At 40.1% G+C, this 21,489-nt stretch overlaps 1 protein-coding gene across 2 annotated transcripts in view; it reads left to right on the top strand.

Moving 5' to 3' along the window:
• Positions 1-21,489, top strand: part of CERS6 (ceramide synthase 6) — a 128,327-nt gene that overhangs the window by 82,043 nt on the left and 24,795 nt on the right. For both annotated transcript variants that reach the window (XM_060778489.2, XM_060778498.2), the window contains exon 5: positions 17,097-17,147. In XM_060778489.2, the coding sequence (XP_060634472.1) occupies positions 17,097-17,147 (51 nt within the window). The remainder of the gene's footprint in view (positions 1-17,096; positions 17,148-21,489) is intronic.

The raw sequence follows: 21,489 nt of genomic DNA, 5'->3' as shown, positions 1-21,489 counted from the left end.
CATGCCATTTATGTGCTTACAGGGGTATTTATCCCACACAGTTCCTTTTACTTTTCACATTATGTTTTGTTACAAATGAAAATTGAAATGAATTCAGTTGGCATTGTTACCATTTGATGTACCAAAGCAATGGAAGGCATGACATATTTTTTATGGTACAAAAGTTATGTGAAGAAACACTTGTGATTGGTTGCATAAATATTCATTTGCGACGTGATGATCCACATATGACGCACAGAAGTAATTTAAGTTGTTGGGTAGAATTTGCCTGTGTGCAATTGCAGTGCCACATGATCTCAAAGAGCTCCAGAGTTGTTTGTTTATTTTTGGAGAGCATGTCTCAGTAAATAACATCACGAAAATCAAGAAACTATCAAAACAAAATCAGGATAAGGTCTCACAAAAGCACCAATCAGGGTTGGATTACAAAAAATTCTCCAAATGTGAACATCTCCTGAACCATAATTAAACCTATTATTATAAAATGGAAAGAAAATGATGTTTCCATGATTCTGCCTAGAAAAGAACATCCATGAATTGAACAGTTTCAGAGGTAGTTAAAGAAGCAACCCAGATCTAATATATGCTAAAGCTAAAAGAGGCAGAGAGATCTGCAGCTGAGGTGGGGGAAACTTTCCATGGATCAAATATTGCTGAGATATTCCAGAAAGATGAGTTTTGTGGGAGAGTTGTAAGAAGAAACCCACAGCTGAAATAAATTTAGATCAAAGCTCATTTGGAGTTTGCAAACAGGCATATGATGGACAGACACAGCAAAAAAAAGTGGGGAAAATGTACCCTGGTCTGATAAGACCCGAACTGAACCTTTTGGCATGGCTGCAAAGCACAAGGTGTTGTATAAAGTTAACAGCCCTCATTCCTCTTGAGAATTAAGAGTATATCCTCGTGTTGAAACATGGCAGTTGCATGCTCTGTGGACATTTGACCTCAACAGCTACTGGGACAGTGTTGAGGGCGAAATATATGGAACTGAATCCAAGGCAATTATAAAGGAAAACCCATTTCAGTTTGCATGAGACCTGGGACTGGGAGAGATGTTTAACTTCTGGCAGGACCGTCACCTAAACATATAGCTGAAGTAACACTGAAATAGTTTCAAAACAAGAACCTAAATGTTTTAGAATGACCCAGGTTCAATCCAATTGAGATTCTGCGGCAGTACCTTAGTGGCTGTTAAAGCAACTATCTTGTAAATCCTGGAAGATGGAATGATTTTGCCAAGAAGAATGGACAGGCGTGCAGGATCCAGCTGTACAAAACTGATAAGAGACTTATCCAAGAAAACCCTGCAGCTTTAATTGTAGCCAAAGGAGCTTCTACTATGTATTGACTTCAGAATGGATACTTGTGCAACCAACATTGTCAGTTTGTATTTTGTTTAGTCAGCTTATGTACCACAGTGAAAGATTCTTCACAGTGTTGTGTATCTTGTGTATATCAAGTTAAAGCCATTCTGGTTCCAGATTGTAATAAACAAAAGTGAAGGGGTTGTGAATACTTCCAGAAAGCACTGTAAGTAATCCACTTGTTTGTTCTACCATCTTACATACAGTGCTTGTGTACGGCTTAGCTTCTGTGTCCCCATTCTTTCTCTTGTTGTTTCTTCTTCAGTTATTCACCCACAGCTTAGGTCAGTGATGGGCAACCTTTTGAGCTTGGTGTGTCAAAATTTGCCAAAAAACCTGAGCATAACTTGGGTGGAGTGTCACTTCAAGAATAAATAATAATAATAATAATAATAATAATAATAATAATAATAATTTATTTGTACCCCGCTACCATCTCCCCAAGGGACTCGGTGAGGCTTACATGAGGCTGAGCCCACAATACAACAGTAAAAGCAATAACAACAGTAATACAAAACAATAAATAAAACTCATAAGCAGAAAATAAGCAATAAACGTTAACAATAACACAACAACGTTTAAAAACCTATGGCTGGGCCAAATGTAATAATTTTTTTAAAAATAATGCTAAGCGTGACAGGTGAAATATAACTAGGATAGAATTTTCGGAGAGGGATAAGGCGTGCAGACAATCCTAGATCACTAATAAAGTGCATTTAGGGACATGTTGCTGGGAGTTTTCTTAAGAAAACCATAATTTTGCAATATTTATAGTTTAAATAAGAAAAATGTATAATCCATGCTGAGTTATGGAGTGAACAATGCTCAAACGTGCAGGTGTTAAAATTGTAGAGCCTTTTACAAATTTAAGGATGGAATTAGATTGGCTCTTATAAGGTGTATTTCTCTGTATGTGGCCACACGTGTCTGCGTGTCATCAAAAATAGCCATGTGTGTCAGTGCTGACACGCGTGTCATAGGTTCACCATCACAGGCTTAGGTGATGGTAAACCTCCTCAAGGACCAAAAAAGTGAATTACAGCATCATAGGATGGCAGCCATAGTGTTGAAACACACCACGTGCCTAGAGACACAGTCTCCCTAGTGTGCACATTTAACAGCTTCACTTTTGAAGCATTTTCTTTTGAAATGTAGAAAGATGGTATTTTTGATGGATTGGTTCATTCATACAGATAACTTTAAAAAACAATTTTTTAAGCATGTGCTATTAAGTTACATGTTATTTTCGCTCTCTTCCAAAGTCCCCAGAGTCCTGAGGAAAAAACATTTTCAGACCATTTTGGGCAATTTCAGGTAAAAACGTATTGCCCCCTCCTCAAAAATTCACTTCAAAATGGCTGGAATGGGAAATTGGAAGTGACATCATGTTATTTCTGCACTGGTGCATCCTCCCAGTAGATGTGGTGGTGCAAATTGACCCTGCCCTCTCCAAGACCTTGCCCATCTCTGTTCTAATTTATTCTTTCCTGTTGCATGATAATGCCTTTCAGCAAAAAATGGAATGAGATTTTATACCGTGTTGCTGCTCTCCCTTTTCCTTCTTTCCCCACCCTAAACAATTAAACCTGACTTTTCTTTCTGTGAGATAAAAGGAGTATTTTGAGTTAGCGATGAGGATCTCATTATTCTGAGCTTCTAGAAGCTTGAGCTCAATTAGCCTTCCTAAGGATAATGAGACAAGACAATGGATGCAAAATGCCCCTGGCACCTGGCTAATGTGGAGACTTTCCCCGTTATTTCTCCAGCACACTTAATTCTTCACCATTCTCTCAATCCTAAGAGAAAATTAAGGAAGCTTTATGCCGTTTTGTTCTTTTCACTTTAATCAAGAGGCGAGAGGCACAGGCTTCTGACAAGACATTTGCACCAAGGAATGCATGAGCCATGATTATTTCTTAACAAATGGAAATGTATCACTTGTTGATCATGAATACTGTGGCTATCAGACACATTACCAAAATGGCACCCAAGCATGGTGCATTTGAGTCTTAGGGCTGGGTCAGGCCTTTTCACACTTTGAGCAGATTTGTTGAAATCACTGAGACTGATATTATACAAAGTTTTTTAAGAAAGGAAATAAAAATCACTTTATACTATAACATACTTGGGAGCAGCTGACTCTTAAAAATAAACTTTCTCTGGAGTGCCACATATCTGGCATTCTGCATTTTAAAAAGTTCTATTACCTGTTATCTTTCCATTTTCTCTGATACTTTGGGCAGCTTAATAAATGTCTCAGTATTGGGGAAAAAGGAATAGAATTTTTCTCTTTCTCTCAGTGGAATTGGCAGTACGACAGACAAAGGGCACAAGCTGTTTTTTACAGTATTGTGCAGAATTAATGTAGGCATTCTACTGCTACAAGATGTGGTGGTCATTGTCTTATATAGACTTTTTAATAGCTTGTAACCCCATAAGTACATACATAGAGGGAGACTGGATAAATTCACAGCTATTATGTTGACTCTCTTTTGAGAGGCATAGAACTTGTAAAGTTACTTTAAGGTAGTGGTTCTCAACCTGTGGCTCCCCAGGTGTTTTGGTCTACAACTCCCAGAAATCCCAGCCAATTTACCAGCTGTTAGGATTTCTGGGAGTTGAAGGTCAAAACATCTGGGTACACACAGGTTGAGAACCACTGTTTTAAGACATAATTAGTCATAGTCCTGAAGGACAAATGCAATCACTTTTATAGTTTTTTTTAAAAAAGGAACTGTTTCCTTTCTCACTTTTCAGTTAATTCTTGTACAATCTGTTTGTAGGTTTCATTTGGCAGCAGAAGTATAAGACAGTAGTTTGCTTGTGGTAGTCTTCCAGCATTTAGAAAGATGGAAGCTACACCTAGTTACTTTAAAAAAAAGTAATTAGGTTTTTATGTTTACACCAAAGAAAACATTTAAGTTAGTATGCATTATACGGCAATCATACTGAAATGTATTTATATCTTCATTATGGAGAAGTTAATTATAGGTAATAAACTCAGGAGAAGCAGTGTGCCTTGGGAAAAGAACTCACTACTGGTGGTGAATAGCTCAGGCTGGATCTGTACTGCTTTGAACGGAATTATATGAGTCTACACTGCCAGATAATATTGAATCATCAGACAATCAGGGATCAGATCCCTGATTGGGCAGAGTGGAAGGGGTCTCAGAGGGAGGAATTGCTTTAATCTCGGGTGGACTTTCGGAAGTATCCTAGTTAGCCACTATGGGGAACCGAGTTGGACTAACTAGCCCTGTTATGGTGGACCTATGACATGCGTGTCAGCACTGACACGCGTAGCCATTTTTGATGACACGCGACCGCATACAGAAAAGTATGGGGCCACATGTCGAGAACGATGTTTTATTCTCGGCTCCTGCCAAGGATGAAACATTTGCTGTAGTGTAATGTAGACACTCTGTGCCAGAGATCTGTAGGCCAAAACAACAGAACTCCGGCACAGAGCAACTAGTTCTGGGACTTCCGGTTAGGCTGTTAGGGGATCTTTGACCTCACTCACTTTAAGCCAGTGGAGCAGGGAGCAACAGAATGCTGCAGGGGATGCATCTCTGGGGGCCCTGTGATCACCATTACCAGCAACCACATAACCACAGCTACCATGATCCAATCTACTGTTCTGGGGTGTCATGGATTTCTAATTGTCCGTAATTACTGAGATAAGTTAGGGGGAGGCTGGGAGAGGCGAGGGCCTGTGCTATGGGTGCCGTTTCCTGCCACTAATAAGCAGGTTCGTTAAAGAATTTTCCCCTCTCCCTCACTTATCTTAATTCATGGCACCCCACACAAGTTAAATACTATCAAGACCAATAAAATAAACTGACTGACAGATGAACAAAAAGAAATCACTAAGCAGGTATGTTAAATCGTTATTTTTGGTTTATTAAATACAGTTATATATTACAATTATACATTTTTGTTATGTCAACTATAAATATTGTGAAATTATGGTTTTTGTCTCGAAGTGACACCCCACCTGAGTTATGCTTGGTTTTTTTTGCAAATTTTGACACAGCAATCTCAAAAGTTGTCCATCACTGAACTAGCCCTTTGGTCTGATCCCCTAAACCCTGGATTGATGGTTTAATGTGCTTTAGAACAGGGTTTATTAAACGATAGGTTAAACACCAAATAGAGTCCCTTAGCTCAATGTTGGGGTCCCAATTTTTGTTCTGAACGTCACTTAGTAGCTGTTTTAGACATGTAGCGTGTACAATGGTCTTTGCAGAAGATGTTCCATAAAACATAAAAAGAAAAATCAGCTTGTTTAGCAAACCTTGCAAATGCTGATTTTGTTAGGGAAATTTCCCAAAAAGAAAAAAAGCATTTAAAAAACAAAGCACATCAGAAGGAGCATTGAGCTTAAGCAATTGAGCAGAGAATCGATCTTAAAGCTTCAAAAAGATTTATTAAAAGGAACTACACTTCTAGATAGGAAAGATAGGATTTAACTATCTAACTATCTAACATTGTGGATAATCGCTATGATATCTCTATTTTCTATCTAAGATGAACAAAAGAGAATGCTCAAACTACAGCATGCTGCAAATACTGATCATGAGATAGGAAAAAAAAACTTTTAAATGGGTTTTTCGGGCTATATGGCCATGTTCTAGAGGCATTCTCTCCTGACGTTTCACCTGCATCTATGGCAAGCATCCTCAGAGGTAATGAGGTCTGTTGGTTACTAGGAAAATGGGTTTATATATCTGTGGAATGACCAGGGTGGGACAAAGAACTCTTGTCTGCTGGAGCTAGGTGTGAATGTTTCAACTGACCACCTTGATTAGCATTTGATGGCCTGGCAGTGCCTGGGGCAATCTTTTGTTGAGAGGTGATTAGATGTTCCTGGTTGTTTACCCTCTGTTATTTTGCTGTTGTAATTTTAGAGTTTTTTTTAATACTGGTAGCCAGATTTAGTTCATTTTCATGGTTTCCTCCTTTCTGTTGAAATTGTCCACATGCTTGTGGATTTCAGTGGCTTCTCTGTGTAGTCTGACATGGTGGTTGTGAGAGTGATCCAGCATTTCTGTGTTCTCAAATAATATGCTGTGTCCAGGTTGGTTCATCAGGTACTCTGCTATGGCTGATTTCTCTGGTTGAAGTAGTCTGCAGTGCCTTTCATGTTCCTTGATTCGTGTTTGGGCAATGCTGCGTTTGGTGGTCCCTATGTAGACCACCAAACCCGAAAAAACCCACAACAACCCAGTGATTCCGGCCATGAAAGCCTTCGACAATACAACTTTTAAATAGGTGAAATCTGAGTATCAGCCTATGTCATAATGAGTTAGGAGAAGAGAATAGAGAGACAGACAACAGGCAAATACAGAGGTCAGTGGGGGAAAGGCTTCCCTACAAACAAGCCTCAATCCTCCCTAACTATTTCCTTGATGAGGACTATAAATTTGTTCAGGAGATGGTTGATTTCCGACAGATTTGTTATCAGTAAATGTTTGATTTTTGTACCTATTTTATATACCTGTATACCTGGGATCACATAAAAAATTATACGTCCAAAAGGGATCTGTGTGGACAAGTTTAAGAAGCACAGCTTTAGAAGATGAAATATACAAAGCAACCAGCATCAGGCTTGCTATTATCTTGCTGTGCCTTGGTTTGGTTGTCTTCTGAAGTGAGCATGGCTTGCCAGAGAGCATTCACTTGCACAACATGTACGGCATCCCTGAAGAAAGACCCCTCAGCAGTATCTCTACTTGAGAAGCAACATAGCCCATCCCAGCACATGGAAAGGATAAGAGTATGTTGCAAGCACTCAACAAGCACTTACATGTACACACCCAGGAAGCCAGAAAAGGGTTCCTGATTCACAGGGGCTGGTTACCACACATACATATAGAGCAGCGGTTCTACACAGAATTGGGAAATATTCCAGTGCCCTAATGACAGGGTATAAGATTGAAGTGCTTGCAATTTCTTTTCCTGCATAATTGTCTGCAATTGCAGTGTCCTTTGGGGGAAAGCTGTGATTTTTAAAAACGTTTCTCCTTTACAGATAGTGTTAGTGTTTGCTCTCTGAGGAATCCTTTACATTCCCAACTATTGCAGATTGCCATATTTACTGAAGTATAATGCACCATCAAATGTAATCCACACCACTAAAGGTGTGCATTTGAAAAAAGGATTTGCTGCCGAATGTAATGTTCCCAATTCATTAGACTTATATCTGAACAGGAAGCCATGCCCATTTGACAGCCTTTCTGTCAAACTGGCCTCATTCGCAAGACCTTCAAAACCTCCCTGCCTCTCTGACATGACTTTGCCTGCATAGCAGAATGGCCAACAAGCAAAGGGAAGCCATGCGCCTCTGTCTGTCTAAGTTCTCAGGCTGAGGTGAGGAGGTGGAGGTGGGTGAGGTAGAGTGGCCACTGAGTGAGTGCCCAACCCAACAGGAGAGGAGGAGGAAACAGCAGCTGCTGCAAAGCACGTATTTCTCTAGACAGCAGCAGGTACCTCCCAACTGGCCTCATTCACAAGGCTTTCAAAACTTCTCCCTCACTTTTGAAGACCTTGTGAATGAGGTCAGTTGAGTTTGCCAGCCTTGGCCTGATGGAGGGACATGGCTTCCTCTTGACTGTTGGCTGTTCTGCAGCCTGCTTCCCTGACAACAGGCCCAATGACAGGTGTGCATGGTTCTAACACACCATCAAATTGAATGAATTGCATTGAATTGTTGCCAGCACTGTGAACTGCCCTGAGTTCCCTTCTGGGTTGAGAAGGGTGGTATACAAATATCGCAAATAAATAAATATTAATGTATTGTCGAAGACTTTCATGGCCGGAATTACTGGGTTGTTGTACGTTGTTTCGGGCTATATGGCCATATAGCCCGAAAAAACCTACAACAACCCAAATAAATAATAACTAACTAAATAATGCACACCTCAATTTTGGCAATGTAATTCAGACAAAAGTACACATTAGAGTAATGTAAATACAGTATTTTCTTTCTTTGTTTGAACTTCACTTTCCTTCTCTTCCCACCTTCCTTTTGCGTTTGCTCCCCCCCCCCCCCCCCCCGGTTTATTGGAGACTACAATGCAGACTGTTAAGAACTTATTTCCAACAAGGTGACATCAGTATTTGCTGCATAACAATAGGAGAATTTCCTTTCACTGTGGGAGCATTTCCCCCCACACATGAATAATTCTTGTTATCTCTTCATAGCTGAATACATGAATTCACTTCCTGAAAACCACTGCATGTGAACATTTTGCAGTGCTTCTTTCATGCAAGGATATCTTCAATAGGGCTGATAGTAGGCAACGCATCATTTCATTGCTTTCTTGTTAAAACAGTCTTCAAAAACTGTGTAGTCTTCTCTTGCCCAGGGACTCACCCATTCCCTGTCTGCTTGTCCGTCCCAACACAGAACCTTATTGCACAAGGCAGATCAATTGCAGTTGCTTCAAAATAATAGCACTTTCTGCCAGATGGTACGTGGAGCATATCGCGTGACATCATTGCTCTTGTGTTGTTGTCTCATGGATTTTTAAAAATGATCTTCTTTCTCACTTCTGCTACACTGTCATTTCCCATGTGAAAAATCAGTTATGCATTTACACTGATTTTGGGTGATCATTGGGAATGTGCTTTGGTAGGAAGATGCAGCCCTTTTCTGTAGTCTCTTTGGATGAAATGGTACAGCACCGTGGTGTGTTAGCACCTCATTCTCTCCTTCCCCCCCACTCACACACACACCTGCATCTATGCTGCTGTAGGATCAGGGTGCATATGATCAGGATGAAGAAAAAGACAAGAGAAAGGACAGGTGTTCTTGGGTCAGACATGTAGTCAAGAGGAGGGAAGAATGGCAGACCACAGCCAATGCTCATTTAACTCTATTCTGATAGCCAGATGCGCAATGACAACACAATCCTCTGGAACCTCTGAAGAATTCCCAAGAGACCGCAGAGGATGCCTGAATCATTGTGTATCACATATAAGAAAATAGCCAGATGATCCTTGGCTGCCTTTCTACCAGAGGAGGATGAAGGGGTAGTTGGGAATATGACTGTGGCTGTGTGAGGAAAGACAATAATCTTGACAATATCCTGCTGTGTTATGACAGCTGGACTATCCCCCTCCCTCCCAAACACAGAGCTATATAGTGGTAGGAGAGGCATATGACCAGCTACTGGAACACAGTTGGATGATTCAGAACTTCTTTGCATCCTGATGGCACAGCTATTTATATACTTGCCAGGGCTTGGCTGGGGGCAGCCAAAGATCATCTGGCAACTTTCAGATAACCAGATGCACAATATTGCGGGAGCATGCCAAGCATCCTCCAGAGAACCAGGAGGTAGATGTGGCTATTTGACTCTAGCTATCAGAATGTTTTCAGATGATCCTCCACTGCACTTGTCCCTGATCACTATGACAAGTTTAGGGAGAATTGTCTACTTTGCCTCAGCTTTGGACCTTGGGGCTAAAGCTTCTCTTCATAACTGTGAGGATGGGGGTGCACTTTATATGGTGACCTTTGTTGGCTTTCCTAGACCTTGAGAAAGCTTTTTTCCTCCGTTTTTCTCCCCTACATGTCTGGAGGAATTATGTTTGTCCCAGATTTATGTGTATCATTATGTAAATTGATTTATGTGTATTATGTAAATTGATTAGGAAAGACCTGTGTTATACAAATGCTGGCATTTATTTGTTTATTTATTTATTTATTTATTTTTCTGTAACCCAGCCTTTGGTCTAAGCAACAGCCTCATAAATACATGCCTTATATCATAGTATTCCAATGAGATGAAAGACATACACACATCTATTTTATTCCGTTTAATTATTAATTTTATTCACAGTTCTTTAGCTTTCATAGATCCACCCTAATAGTTTTATTCCCCTGGCTTCTGTAAGTGAGTTCACAGGTTAATAACATTTGATTTGAGGTTTAATGGTTGAACAGATCGTTCATCTAAAACAACTGTTACTTATATTGTTTTTAGATGATGTGCTCAGCCATTTTCCTTATTGCTGTTTATTTTTTTACAAAGCTCTTTTAATTTATGAAGCAAAAACCTGGACAATTCTCAGATCTGATTAGAAGCTGATTTTTGTTTTCAAGCTAGTCCTGATTTTGGGGGCTATGATCAGTTTTCTAATGTGTGAGTAGCTTCAGTTATGTAAATTGATTAGGAAAGACCTATGTTATACAAATGCTAGCATTTATTTATTTATTTATGGAGAGAAATATACAAGTACACCAAATCAAATTAACCTTATGTTGCATCACAAGGTTTTGCATTACATTTTTGTTATGATGTTTTGAGCCCAGCTTTGGAGAAAAAGCAGAGTATAAATAATGTTCATTCATTCATTCATTCATTCATTCATTTTGGGTGCATGGCTACTCAGGGCATTAGGATAATAGTACCAGTTTAATCCGTGAGTGAAAACCTGTGCAAGTTCAACTGAACTTTTTCCTCTATCTCAACAACCCATTATTCCACCTAAAACATGTTCAATGTTGGTTTCTCAGCCTCCTAGAGCAGATTTTGAGACTATGGCAATTAAGCTGGTGTGACAAGGGTGAAGTCACCCATATTTCATTGAAATAAATGGTTCCACCCATAGAAATAATGACATCAGAGCCATCATAATGTCTTAAGCAAGCAACCTCCCCAAGGAAAGGGTCATATACATGAAGATCCATCTGTTCTTCAAAACATGTTCAGTGTTTTCTCTGAAGTGATTAATACAGTATGTGGATTCAGAAGCCTCCAAAATACATAAAACAGGTTCGACCAGGGTCCTTGCACTTGGCTTAAGGGGGTCTACTGGTAAGGGTAACTGCTGGAGGAAAAAGATGTTTTCTCCTTATATAGTTCTGCAGAACTTCAATCTCTGCTCCAGGTGACTGGGGGCAACATAGAGAAAAGGACAATGTTCTATTGCAGTTGACTTACCAGTATATAAAGATTTAAGGAAATTTGTTGTCAGTGTATGCCTTCAAGTCATTTCTAACTACCGTAGCCTCCTCCTGGCTTTTTACTTTAGTTAAAGATCCAGTTGGATCCTGGCTCTAGATGCAAGAGCATGTGTGAGCTTCAAGCTCTGTTTCCTTCATGCAAGTCATCATAGTGTTCCATAATTAAAGCCTGCTAGACTACCAGCTCATACCATTTTGTTCCTTTCTTTCCTCCACAGAGCTTAGAGCAGCATCAAAGCTTGGAAATATTAGTGTTGGCTCTTTGGGTCACATGAAATTATCAAAGAAATGTTCATATCAGTGCTAGTGTGTTAACATTGAATCTCTGAAGAATTTTCAATCACTACCATTAAAGCATTGACTCAAAAAGGATACTGATTTTAATTTTAGTCACCTTTTATTGAAATCTGTAATCTCCTCCCCTATTACTTCACTTCGATTTTAATTGTTTTTCCCTTTTGTTTGCTTCTTTGCTTTTTTCCCTTAGTATTTTTCTTTATGATTATATGCTTTTTTCACATAATCATAAGTGGAAATGTAGAGCACTGAACTCACGGACAAATTGCTATTAAATTAATCTTTGTTTTTAATAATGTGTTATTAAATGTGTTAAAGCGGCCCCCTGGTGGCGCAGCTGGTTAAACCACTGAGCTGCTGAACTTGCTGACTGAAAGGTTGGGGGTTCGAATCCGGGAGGGGGGTGAGCTCCCACTGTTAGGCCCAGCTTCTTGCAGTTCAAAAATATGCAAATGTGAGTAGATCACTAGGTACCGCTTCTGTGGGTAAGTAACGGCGCTCCATGCAGTCATGCTGGCCACATGACCTAGGAGGTGTCTGTGGACAACGCCATCTCTTCAGCTTAGAAATGGAGAGGAGCACCACCCCCTAGAGTCAGACACGACTAGACTTAATGTCAGGGGAAACCTTTACCTTTTAAATGTGTTAAATCATTAGCATTTTGGGGTTATTAAAGTGGACAGTAACAATGAGAGAGGATAATTATAACTCAAAAGTAAAGCATTAACATTTAATGAATTGACACAAAGAAAACATAAATTGCTATTAAAATACTCCAATGTAGTTGACATTTAACAGTTAAGATAAGTCATTTGACAAGCATTTTTGAAATTTTTAACAAATTTGAGCGGTAAAGAATTGATGTTCATGAATTATCCCCAAAGTCTTGATGACATGCATTGTTTTTCTTAACCACAAACTATGCCATCAGTATAGTATCTTTGCAACAATCTTGTGCCAGATGCCTACAGTCTGTTGTAAAGGAGGTGAAATAGTGACAGATTAACACCTGATAATAAGAATGGGTTGAAGAAACAGATAATACCTACAGAAAAGACGAAGATTTTCTAATAATTGATATAGTTCAATTTTGAAGTGAGTGGCCCATGTTTCTGCAGTCTATTTGCAAATATTGGCTGAAAGGCAATGTTGTTTTGGTGCTTATTGTTGGATGCTGAGGACAGGAACTCAAGATCAATTATTCCACTCTTTCCTTCTACTTGGGTATGTAATAGAACAAGGATTTGAAAGGTGAGATTGGGAATGGGCAATTTCTGAAAGTTAAGACCATTTTACCGACTTTTGTACTTTTGCATACTGTTCCCTTTTACTCTCAAGACATGTGTTGACTGCTCAGAATGGGCAGTTGTTGTCCCCTGTGCTATTTTGGGCGAAAAGAAGAGAGTAGGATCACTTCCACAGCATAAATAAGTAAAATAAATCCAACAGAAGGAAGAATTGTGTTTAGGAGCTAAATTGTAAGTCCTAGAAGCTCTTAGAGGTACATTTTGCCACTTAAAGGATTCAAATGTTTTTTCAGGAATAGAAGTCAGAAAAGGTCTGTAGGACTTTGGAAGCCCAAGAGGAAGCCTGAGGGTGGAGATTTATGCCCAACACTTAACCTGTATTAAGGTATAAATCATTTCCCAACAAAGAAGTTTAGTTTTAAAATACTTATTCCCCACCCCCTGATAAGTGGGAGTCAAGCAACAACAGTGAAAAACTTAAGAAATGTGGGTGACTTCCATAATTTCAACATCATCTCTTCTTTATTAATTGCATTACACAATGGCCTGCTTGCTTGCTGTTCAACAACAGAGCCTGCAGTCCTGATTCCTGACTGAGCTGAATACTTTAGATGCCTACAAAGATACAGTTCCTGCAAATTAGATAATCGAATAAATTGCTCAAGGTTGCTTCAAGTTTGCTGTCACAGGATTATTGTGCATGTATAGCTTTCACTTAAAGAAAACAAGGTCTTCTTTCTCAGTGTGTTAATATTCTGTACAAGAAGCCATTACTCTGTGCATTCTAAATCTTATTAGTGAAATGTCAATCATTTTGACTAATGGGGTGGACAGTGGCCCTTTATGTTGCTGGAATCTGTGTAGAAAACAGCTCCTCATTCCAGAACTCTATTTAAGTGTGACATGTGAGTGGAAAGGACAAACTTAGGGCTGAGCTTCTTTCTCTTTCCTGTTTTCCGGCTTTGACACTGTTTCTCTTTTAGCCTGAATGCTCTTGATAGTCTCAAATAGAGTAGAGCCATTCAGCATGTTGACTCATTACTTACAAAATCATTGATTCAGTGGCCCTACTCAAGCTGGGACTAACATTAGCACTGAAGCATTTGTCTCCTAGTATTCAGTGGGGAGTCATTGGGAACTGGGCCAGCTTTTTTCTTCCATGAAGGATTCCATTCCTTAAATTGGAGATGGGGCTCCATTAACCTTTACCCCACTGAGATCCTGGAGAGCACACCTTCCATTGTACCTTCTCATATACGCATACACACAAAAAAATCATTTGCCCCCAAAAGCCTAAAGAGACATTCTTGGGCTTGCCTGGATGTCTAATGGGAATGAGGGGGCGGCAATTTGAGATGGCTTGTTTTGATCCCTGGGGTGTTGAGTGGGAGGGTCCAAATGTGGTGGAAATGCTCTCCATGCCCCTAAAAGATTTCTGGGGAATATTTTGGAGCAAACACATTTTTGTGGAAAACAATTGACCCCATTGGGGCTATGAAAAGAACGGCGGTGGGGGTGGAGTCACATGCCACCCATAGGCTGCACTTTGCTGCTGGAGTCTGACTACACCTTGACCTCCCATTGTATCTGAACAAGACCATCAACTGTTACACATTATTTATTAGAATTATCTTTGTACAGCTTCATGTTTGTACAGCTCCTGGAGGGGATTACAACAGCACCAAGAACCAATGAATTACAAAACCACATTCAACATATAAGGGAGTGTCAAACAGTATGTGTTAATGGGAAAGCCAAAGGAAGGCATACATTTTCAGGACATTCTGATGGAGGCAAGAACATTACACAAGAATGGAAGGTCATTCCAATTTTGATTTTGTGTAAAAAAAAGTAACCTCCTTTAACATTTTTAAAACAAATCTTGAATGTTATGTTTAGTTTTGATTATCCTTCTTTCAAATAATATAGGCAGTCCCAAAGTTATGAACAAGTTAGGTTCTGTAGGTTTGTTTTTCATTTGAATTTAAGTCAGAACATGTACATTTTTAATTGTAACTCCAGACAAATATCTTTAGATATAAAATCTCAGCCTGTGTATGTTTGTGCTCGCAAAACTCAAAAAGTAGTCGGTCGATTGACTTGACATTTCGACACAGCATTGCATTGCAATGCGCGCGTGTTTTCATAGTAAAATGAAATTTATACACAATGTTGCATTTGAATATATGTGTGTATTTAGAGTAAAACTAGCAGTCTGGTAATAGACAAAATGGAATCTGTGATGGCCTAAGCAACCAATCACAGCCTAGCTTTCATTTTACTTCAGCAGTATAAGAAATGTAAACTGAGCACTGAAATTTGGACACAGTGTAGCATTCGAATACACTCATGTATTTAGAGTAAAACGAGCAGTCCAGGAATAGACAAAGTGGAATTTGTAATGCCCAAAGCAACCAATCACAGCCTAGCTTTCAGTTTACCACAGCAGTATAAGAAATGAAAACTGAGCATGAGCAAACAATCGCTACGCAGCTCTCCCTTTAACCTCAGCAGTAAAAGAAATAACAACCTATCACAGAGCAGCTTTCATTTTACCTCAGCAGTAGAAGAAATAACAGACAAGCAGAGTGCAGCTTTTCTTTCACCTCAGCAGTATAAGAAATACCAACCAACCACAGAACAGCTGACATTTCACCTAAGCAGTATAAGAAATGAAAGCTCAGCTTATGTTTATGCAGAAAACAGGGAAACCAAAAACATAGTCAATCCACTAGCTTTACAATAAAAATGATTTCTGTTAAAAAAAAAAACCTGTTTTCTTTTTCCCCCCTTTCTTTTCATTCCACATAGACACAGCAATGCAAGTCAGGGTGTTGAATTGAATGGTGTGATTTCTTGGTGAATCTATGTTCGCAACAATACTTTTATTTATTATCTCATTCATTTCATATCAGACTGAGCCACAGCGAAGTGTGGTCAGGTTTAACTTATAAGCTTTGGATATCATAGGAAAGGGTTAACAGCCCAGTGGCATTTGCTTCGCTATCAGTTACCTTGTTCAGAAGATTTCACCTCACTTTCTGCCCCTGTAATAATTAGATTTTTAAAAATGTGACTTGTTGTGGAAAAAAGGATTGGTGATAAAGCTTCAGTTGAGACACCTTTTCCCTATGAGAACTCTTTCAGGGGCGAATTTCCCTTCTAAGAGGTAGATTTCTCTCACTTCCTCTTGTCTCGCCCCCATCCTTAACTATGAATCATTTGTATGTCTGATGTTACATCGGGACTGCCTGTATACTCATGGCAGTTTGCAAGGTTACTTGTTAGGAGCCTTAGAAAACTTCCAGCTCTTGTACTTCTGTTCTGTCCTCCTGTTTCCATGACAGAGATGACTGAAAGTTTTCACTTTTGATTTCAAATTAGCCAGGGTTTCTTGTGTTTAATCTTTTAAGTCGTGAGAAGAAGCCAAGATTAGGCCACAATTTTTAACCAAGATTAAGGTTTCAAATCTTGTTTGCTCACAAATCATAATGTGAATAACCCGAATTTTCTTGAATGTGGCTGTTACAAAAAACTGTTACAAAAAACTACTCATACATTTCAGCTAGGCATGTTAGTACTGCAGGTGCTTGTATGTATCAGAGGCATAAGTAAATATCAGTCTTCATGTAAGTACATACTTTGCAAAGATTCGAGGTATTCAGTGTTTTTACATTTTGGGAATAAATAAAATGAAGGTTGTGCAAGTAGTCAAGAATACTGTATGATCCTTCGTGTCCTTACATTTTGAAGGTAGAAAAGGTCTTGTGCAAATAATCAGAAGGATCTTTTCTATTAGTTCTCTTAAAGGTTGGGTGATGGATTTTGTTCCCTTGTGTTTTCTTTGCAGTGTGCCATAACCCACCTTGGAGTAAGTGCTAGTGTTCTTCACTATATGTATTTGGCTAACCATTAAAAATGATTCAGGTTTCAAAACATTTTAAAGTAACACCTTAAATTGTGCCTCAAAAAGAACTGATGACTTGGGACCTCTTGCAATTCAGAAATATTAGCTGACAGCATGTCAGGATGGCAACAGGAATATTGTGTTTCTACAGAATGGGCATGATATCTAAATCTACAAATGATTGGATGTAATCTGTTTTCACATGCACAAAAAACGAAGGCTTCAAGATAACCATAATGTTTAGTATCTCATCAGAGTGGGCATTTCCCAAGATTTAACTTGCGTTGCTTGTTTGTTTGTAGAGTCCATGGCTGTGGAACACAAGGCAGTGCTGGATTGGGTACCCAACTCAGGTAAATGAAAGCAAAGAATTGCTGTTGTTGTGTTGTGTGTAAATGACAAAAAAATGTTGAAACTAAAATTGCAGGAGCCCAGAAAGAGCTGTAGCTACCATAGTATCTGGGCATTGGTGAGGTAGGAGGATGGAAAAACTCCCTGTTTTGATACACATTCCCAATACTGCTTCCATGCAGCCTATCACACTGCATGTATTTGGGGGGGGAGGGGGGTATATTTGAGGTGTAGAGATAGAGACAAATTGTGGAAGTGAGAAATTCCTCACCTACTAAGGTGACATTCATAACTTGTAAATGTAGAATTTATTTTAAGGTATTTATTTAACACCTCTTAACCCACCACAGCCCTTGAGGTGATGCATAACCAATAAAAGCACTTTGAAAACATCAAAAGAAATAACTCCAAAACTAGACAACTAGTTTGAAAACAGCCAGAACATCTACCCCTGAATTTAAAATCCATAGGCCAAGCAAAATATAAGTTTTCACTGCCTCCTGAAAACCTAAAAGGGATAACGTGTCTGACCAACCTGCAGAGGGAGCTCCTCATGCAGGATTCTGCTACAGAGAAGCCCTTTTAAGATTGTACAGCCTTTGTTGAAGATCTCTTTATAAAATGGCTTTTTGACACAGAAAAAGAAAGGTGAACTTGAGTTCTTTAACATTGCATCCAAGCCCTAGGGCTAAAGTGGCAAGTCAGGAGTGTCAAAATCTCCTGTGCTGACAAACCATAATTGGTGACACCAATAGGTGTATCTCTACTAGGGAACTTGAATAGTGAATTCTGATAGGGCTTGAACCAAAACAGAGCACTGGGAAACAAGAGACAGGTATCAGTATGTTCTAAGGAAAATTGAGGTCGCATAAATACTAAAAGCTTTCAAAGAAAGTACTATAATGGGGTCTGAGCATTGCTCATTTGTGAACAAATGTCGATTATTGGTTGAAACCTGAGAAAAATTAGGGATGAAGAGCTGTATGGAGGCCAAGGTGAGAACTGAGAGTGGAAGAATTCCTGCCCTGAGATGAAAATACAATGCATCATTTCGCTGTTTCCTAACTCTACACTTTTAGGGCACAGCCTGCCCACCCTGGATATGTCATTATTCAGGAATATATTAATAGAACTGTATTCTTATACTGCAGTTTTCAGATATATATTGTATATAACTGATTAAACCGCTGTTGAAGAAGCCATCACTGGACCCCACTCAATTGGTAAACTATCGGCCTGTTTCCAATCTTCCCTTTTTGGGCAAAGTCATGGAACGTGTGGTGGCCTCACAACTCCAGGCATTCTTGGTAGACACGGATTATCTAGATCCGGCACAGTCTGGCTTTAGGCCGGGACATGGTACCGAGACAGCCTTGGTCGCCTTAGTGGATGATCTCCGTCGGGAGCTCGACAGGGGGAGTGTGTCCCTGTTGGTGCTACTCGACCTCTCAGCGGCCTTCGATACCGTCGACCACGGTATCCTTCTGGGACGCCTCGCGGGAATGGGTCTCGGAGGTACTGTTTTGCAGTGGCTCCGGTCATTCCTCGAGGGTCGGTCTCAGAAGGTGTCACTGGGGGACTCCTGCTCTACCCCACAACCTTTGTCTTGTGGGGTTCCTCAGGGTTCAATACTGTCCCCCATGTTGTTTAACATCTACATGAAGCCGCTGGGTGAGATCATCCGGAGTTTCGGAGTGCGGTGTCATCTGTACGCAGATGATGTCCAACTCTGTCACTCCTTCCCACCTGCTACTAAGGAGGCTGTCGAAGTCCTGAACCGGTGCTTGGCCGCTGTGACGGTCTGGATGGGGGCGAACAAATTGAAATTGAATCCAGACAAGACAGAGGTGCTCCTGGTCAGTCGCAAGGCCGAACAGGGTATAGGGTTACAGCCTGTGTTAGACGGGGTCGCACTCCCCCTGAAGACACAGGTTCGCAGTTTGGGTGTGATCCTGGACTCATCGCTGAGCCTGGAGCCCCAGGTTTCGGCGGTGACCAGGGGAGCATTCGCACAGTTAAGACTCGTGCGCCAACTGCGACCGTACCTTGGGAAGTCTGACTTGGCCACGGTAGTCCACGCTCTGGTTACATCCCGTCTTGATTACTGCAACGCTCTCTACGTGGGGTTGCCTTTGAAGACGGCCCGGAAGCTCCAACTAGTCCAACGGCTGGCAGCCATGGTATTAACAGGGGCTGGACGCAGGGAGCACACAACTCCTCTGCTGTACCAGCTTCACTGGCTACCGATTAGCTACCGAGCCCAATTCAAAGTGCTGGTTTTGACCTTTAAAGCCCTAAACGGTTCTGGCCCTACATACCTATCCGAACGTATCTCGGCCTATCAGCCCACCAGGACCCTTAGATCTTCAGGAGAAGCCCTTCTCTCTATCCCACCTGCTTCACAGGTGCGGCTCGTGGGAACGAGAGATAGGGCCTTTTCTGTGGTGGCCCCCCGGCTTTGGAATGCCCTCCCTACTGAATTAAGATCAGCCACCTCGCTAATGGCATTTAGGAAAAAACTAAAAACCTGGATGTTTGAGCAAGTCTTCAATTGACCCTCGATGTGATGTTTTATCTGACCATGGATTAGCAATCAAGATAACGAATTGGATGATGATTTTAACTATGAGATGTCCCGATCTGTATTGGTGGCCCAATACTGTGTATGTTTTTTGTATGTATTTTTATTTTAATTTTATATGCTTAAATGAATTGTATATTTTAACATGTTGTAAACCGCAATGAGTCGCCGCACAGGCTGAGATATTAGCGGTATACAAGCATACCAAATAAACTGTCTGTTCCTGGAAGCTAAGCAGGTCAGTTGAGGTTAGGGGCCGCGGTGGCACAATGGGTAAACCCTTGTGCTGCTGAACTGCTGTCCTGAAGGTCGGCAGTTTGAATCCGTGGGACGGAGTAAGCTCGCACTGTCAGCCCTAGTTCCTGTCAATCTAACAGTTCAAAACATGCAAATGTGGGTAGATAAATAGGTACTGCTTCAGCAGGAAAAGGCAAAAAGACGTTCCAAACAGTCTTGCTGGTCACATGACCAGGAGGTAACAACACAGGTTCCTTGGCTTAAAAATAGAGAAGAATTCCTCCCCGAGAGTCAGAGCTGAGCACCTCCTCCAGAAAACCAGAAATGAAAAAAAGGAGAAGCCTTTGCCTTGTCTGTGTTGTGTGTCTGATTGTATGTGACTGTAAGGCATTGAATGCTTGCCTATGGCTACTGTAAATGCTATTATCCACTCTCAATCCTCTAGGGGAGAAGGGCAGAGTATAAATAAAGTGTATTACTACTAGTATTATTATTATTAGTAGTAGTAGTAGTAGTAGTAGTACTGTAGTACTTGAATAAGGTAAGGAACCACCAACAAATACCATGTGCTTTAGCCTATGTTTCAGAAAAAGGAACTGGGAGAATGTCCTCTGCGTATTTCTTGCTCAAAAAAATCCGAAGAAATTAAGGGGGTCACCATGATTCAACAAACAACTTGAAAGCACACATACACACACATAAAAGATAAAACGTTATCAAGGGCTATATGAAAATTTATCTGCTATACAAACCTCATTCACATCCCAGCCAACTCATAACTTAATGTGGGTTATCTAAATTATAAATAAATAAAATCCAATTCCACTGTCAGTTCTAAGGCAAATGCATCTTTTTAATTAGGATAAGAGTTTGTGCATAATTAAAACCACATTAAATTATTCTCTGTGCAGAAGTGATGGCTGTTTATTTTTAGCAGTTCATGTACAGCATGTTCAACACCTAGATAGTATAAATTTGACATCAAAGCTCATATTTTAGTAATTATAATGAAAATCCTGAAGAGGAGAAAACAGAATTAAAAGACAGGGGTAGAAAACACTTCCCTGAGAAGATACCTGTGTCATTTTTGCAAGTTTTCTGAACTGCTGTCGTCAGGAGGAACTGTGAGATATCCAGATGCGAATGAACATTTAAAATGTGACCGAACTGTCCATCTAAGCTAGCCTTGATTGCATAATGAATTAATAGCATAGTGAATCCCTTTTTGAATCACAGGACAGAAAGCATGATAAAGGATAAAGCTTTTCTACAAAAAGGCCAAAAAAATCTAATATATTTGGATTTTTGTAAGAATTAAATGGCTAGATTGGTTGAGTTGCTTTCTTAGATAAAATGAAGATGATTCTGAAGAGCACAGCAGGAGCAGGAATTGTCAACAGAAATGTGGAGATAGGCTTGTGGCTGGATTGGCTCCAAACCTCTTAGGGTTCCTCTTACACTGCTCCAGAACCAAAAGGTCTGCATACAAATGTATACACCATAGAATAGATGTATTCAGAATAGAT

Source organism: Anolis sagrei, chromosome 1 (assembly GCF_037176765.1).
Source record: "Anolis sagrei isolate rAnoSag1 chromosome 1, rAnoSag1.mat, whole genome shotgun sequence".
Taxonomy (NCBI): domain Eukaryota; kingdom Metazoa; phylum Chordata; class Lepidosauria; order Squamata; family Dactyloidae; genus Anolis; species Anolis sagrei.
This window is presented reverse-complemented; position numbering and strand designations above follow the sequence as displayed.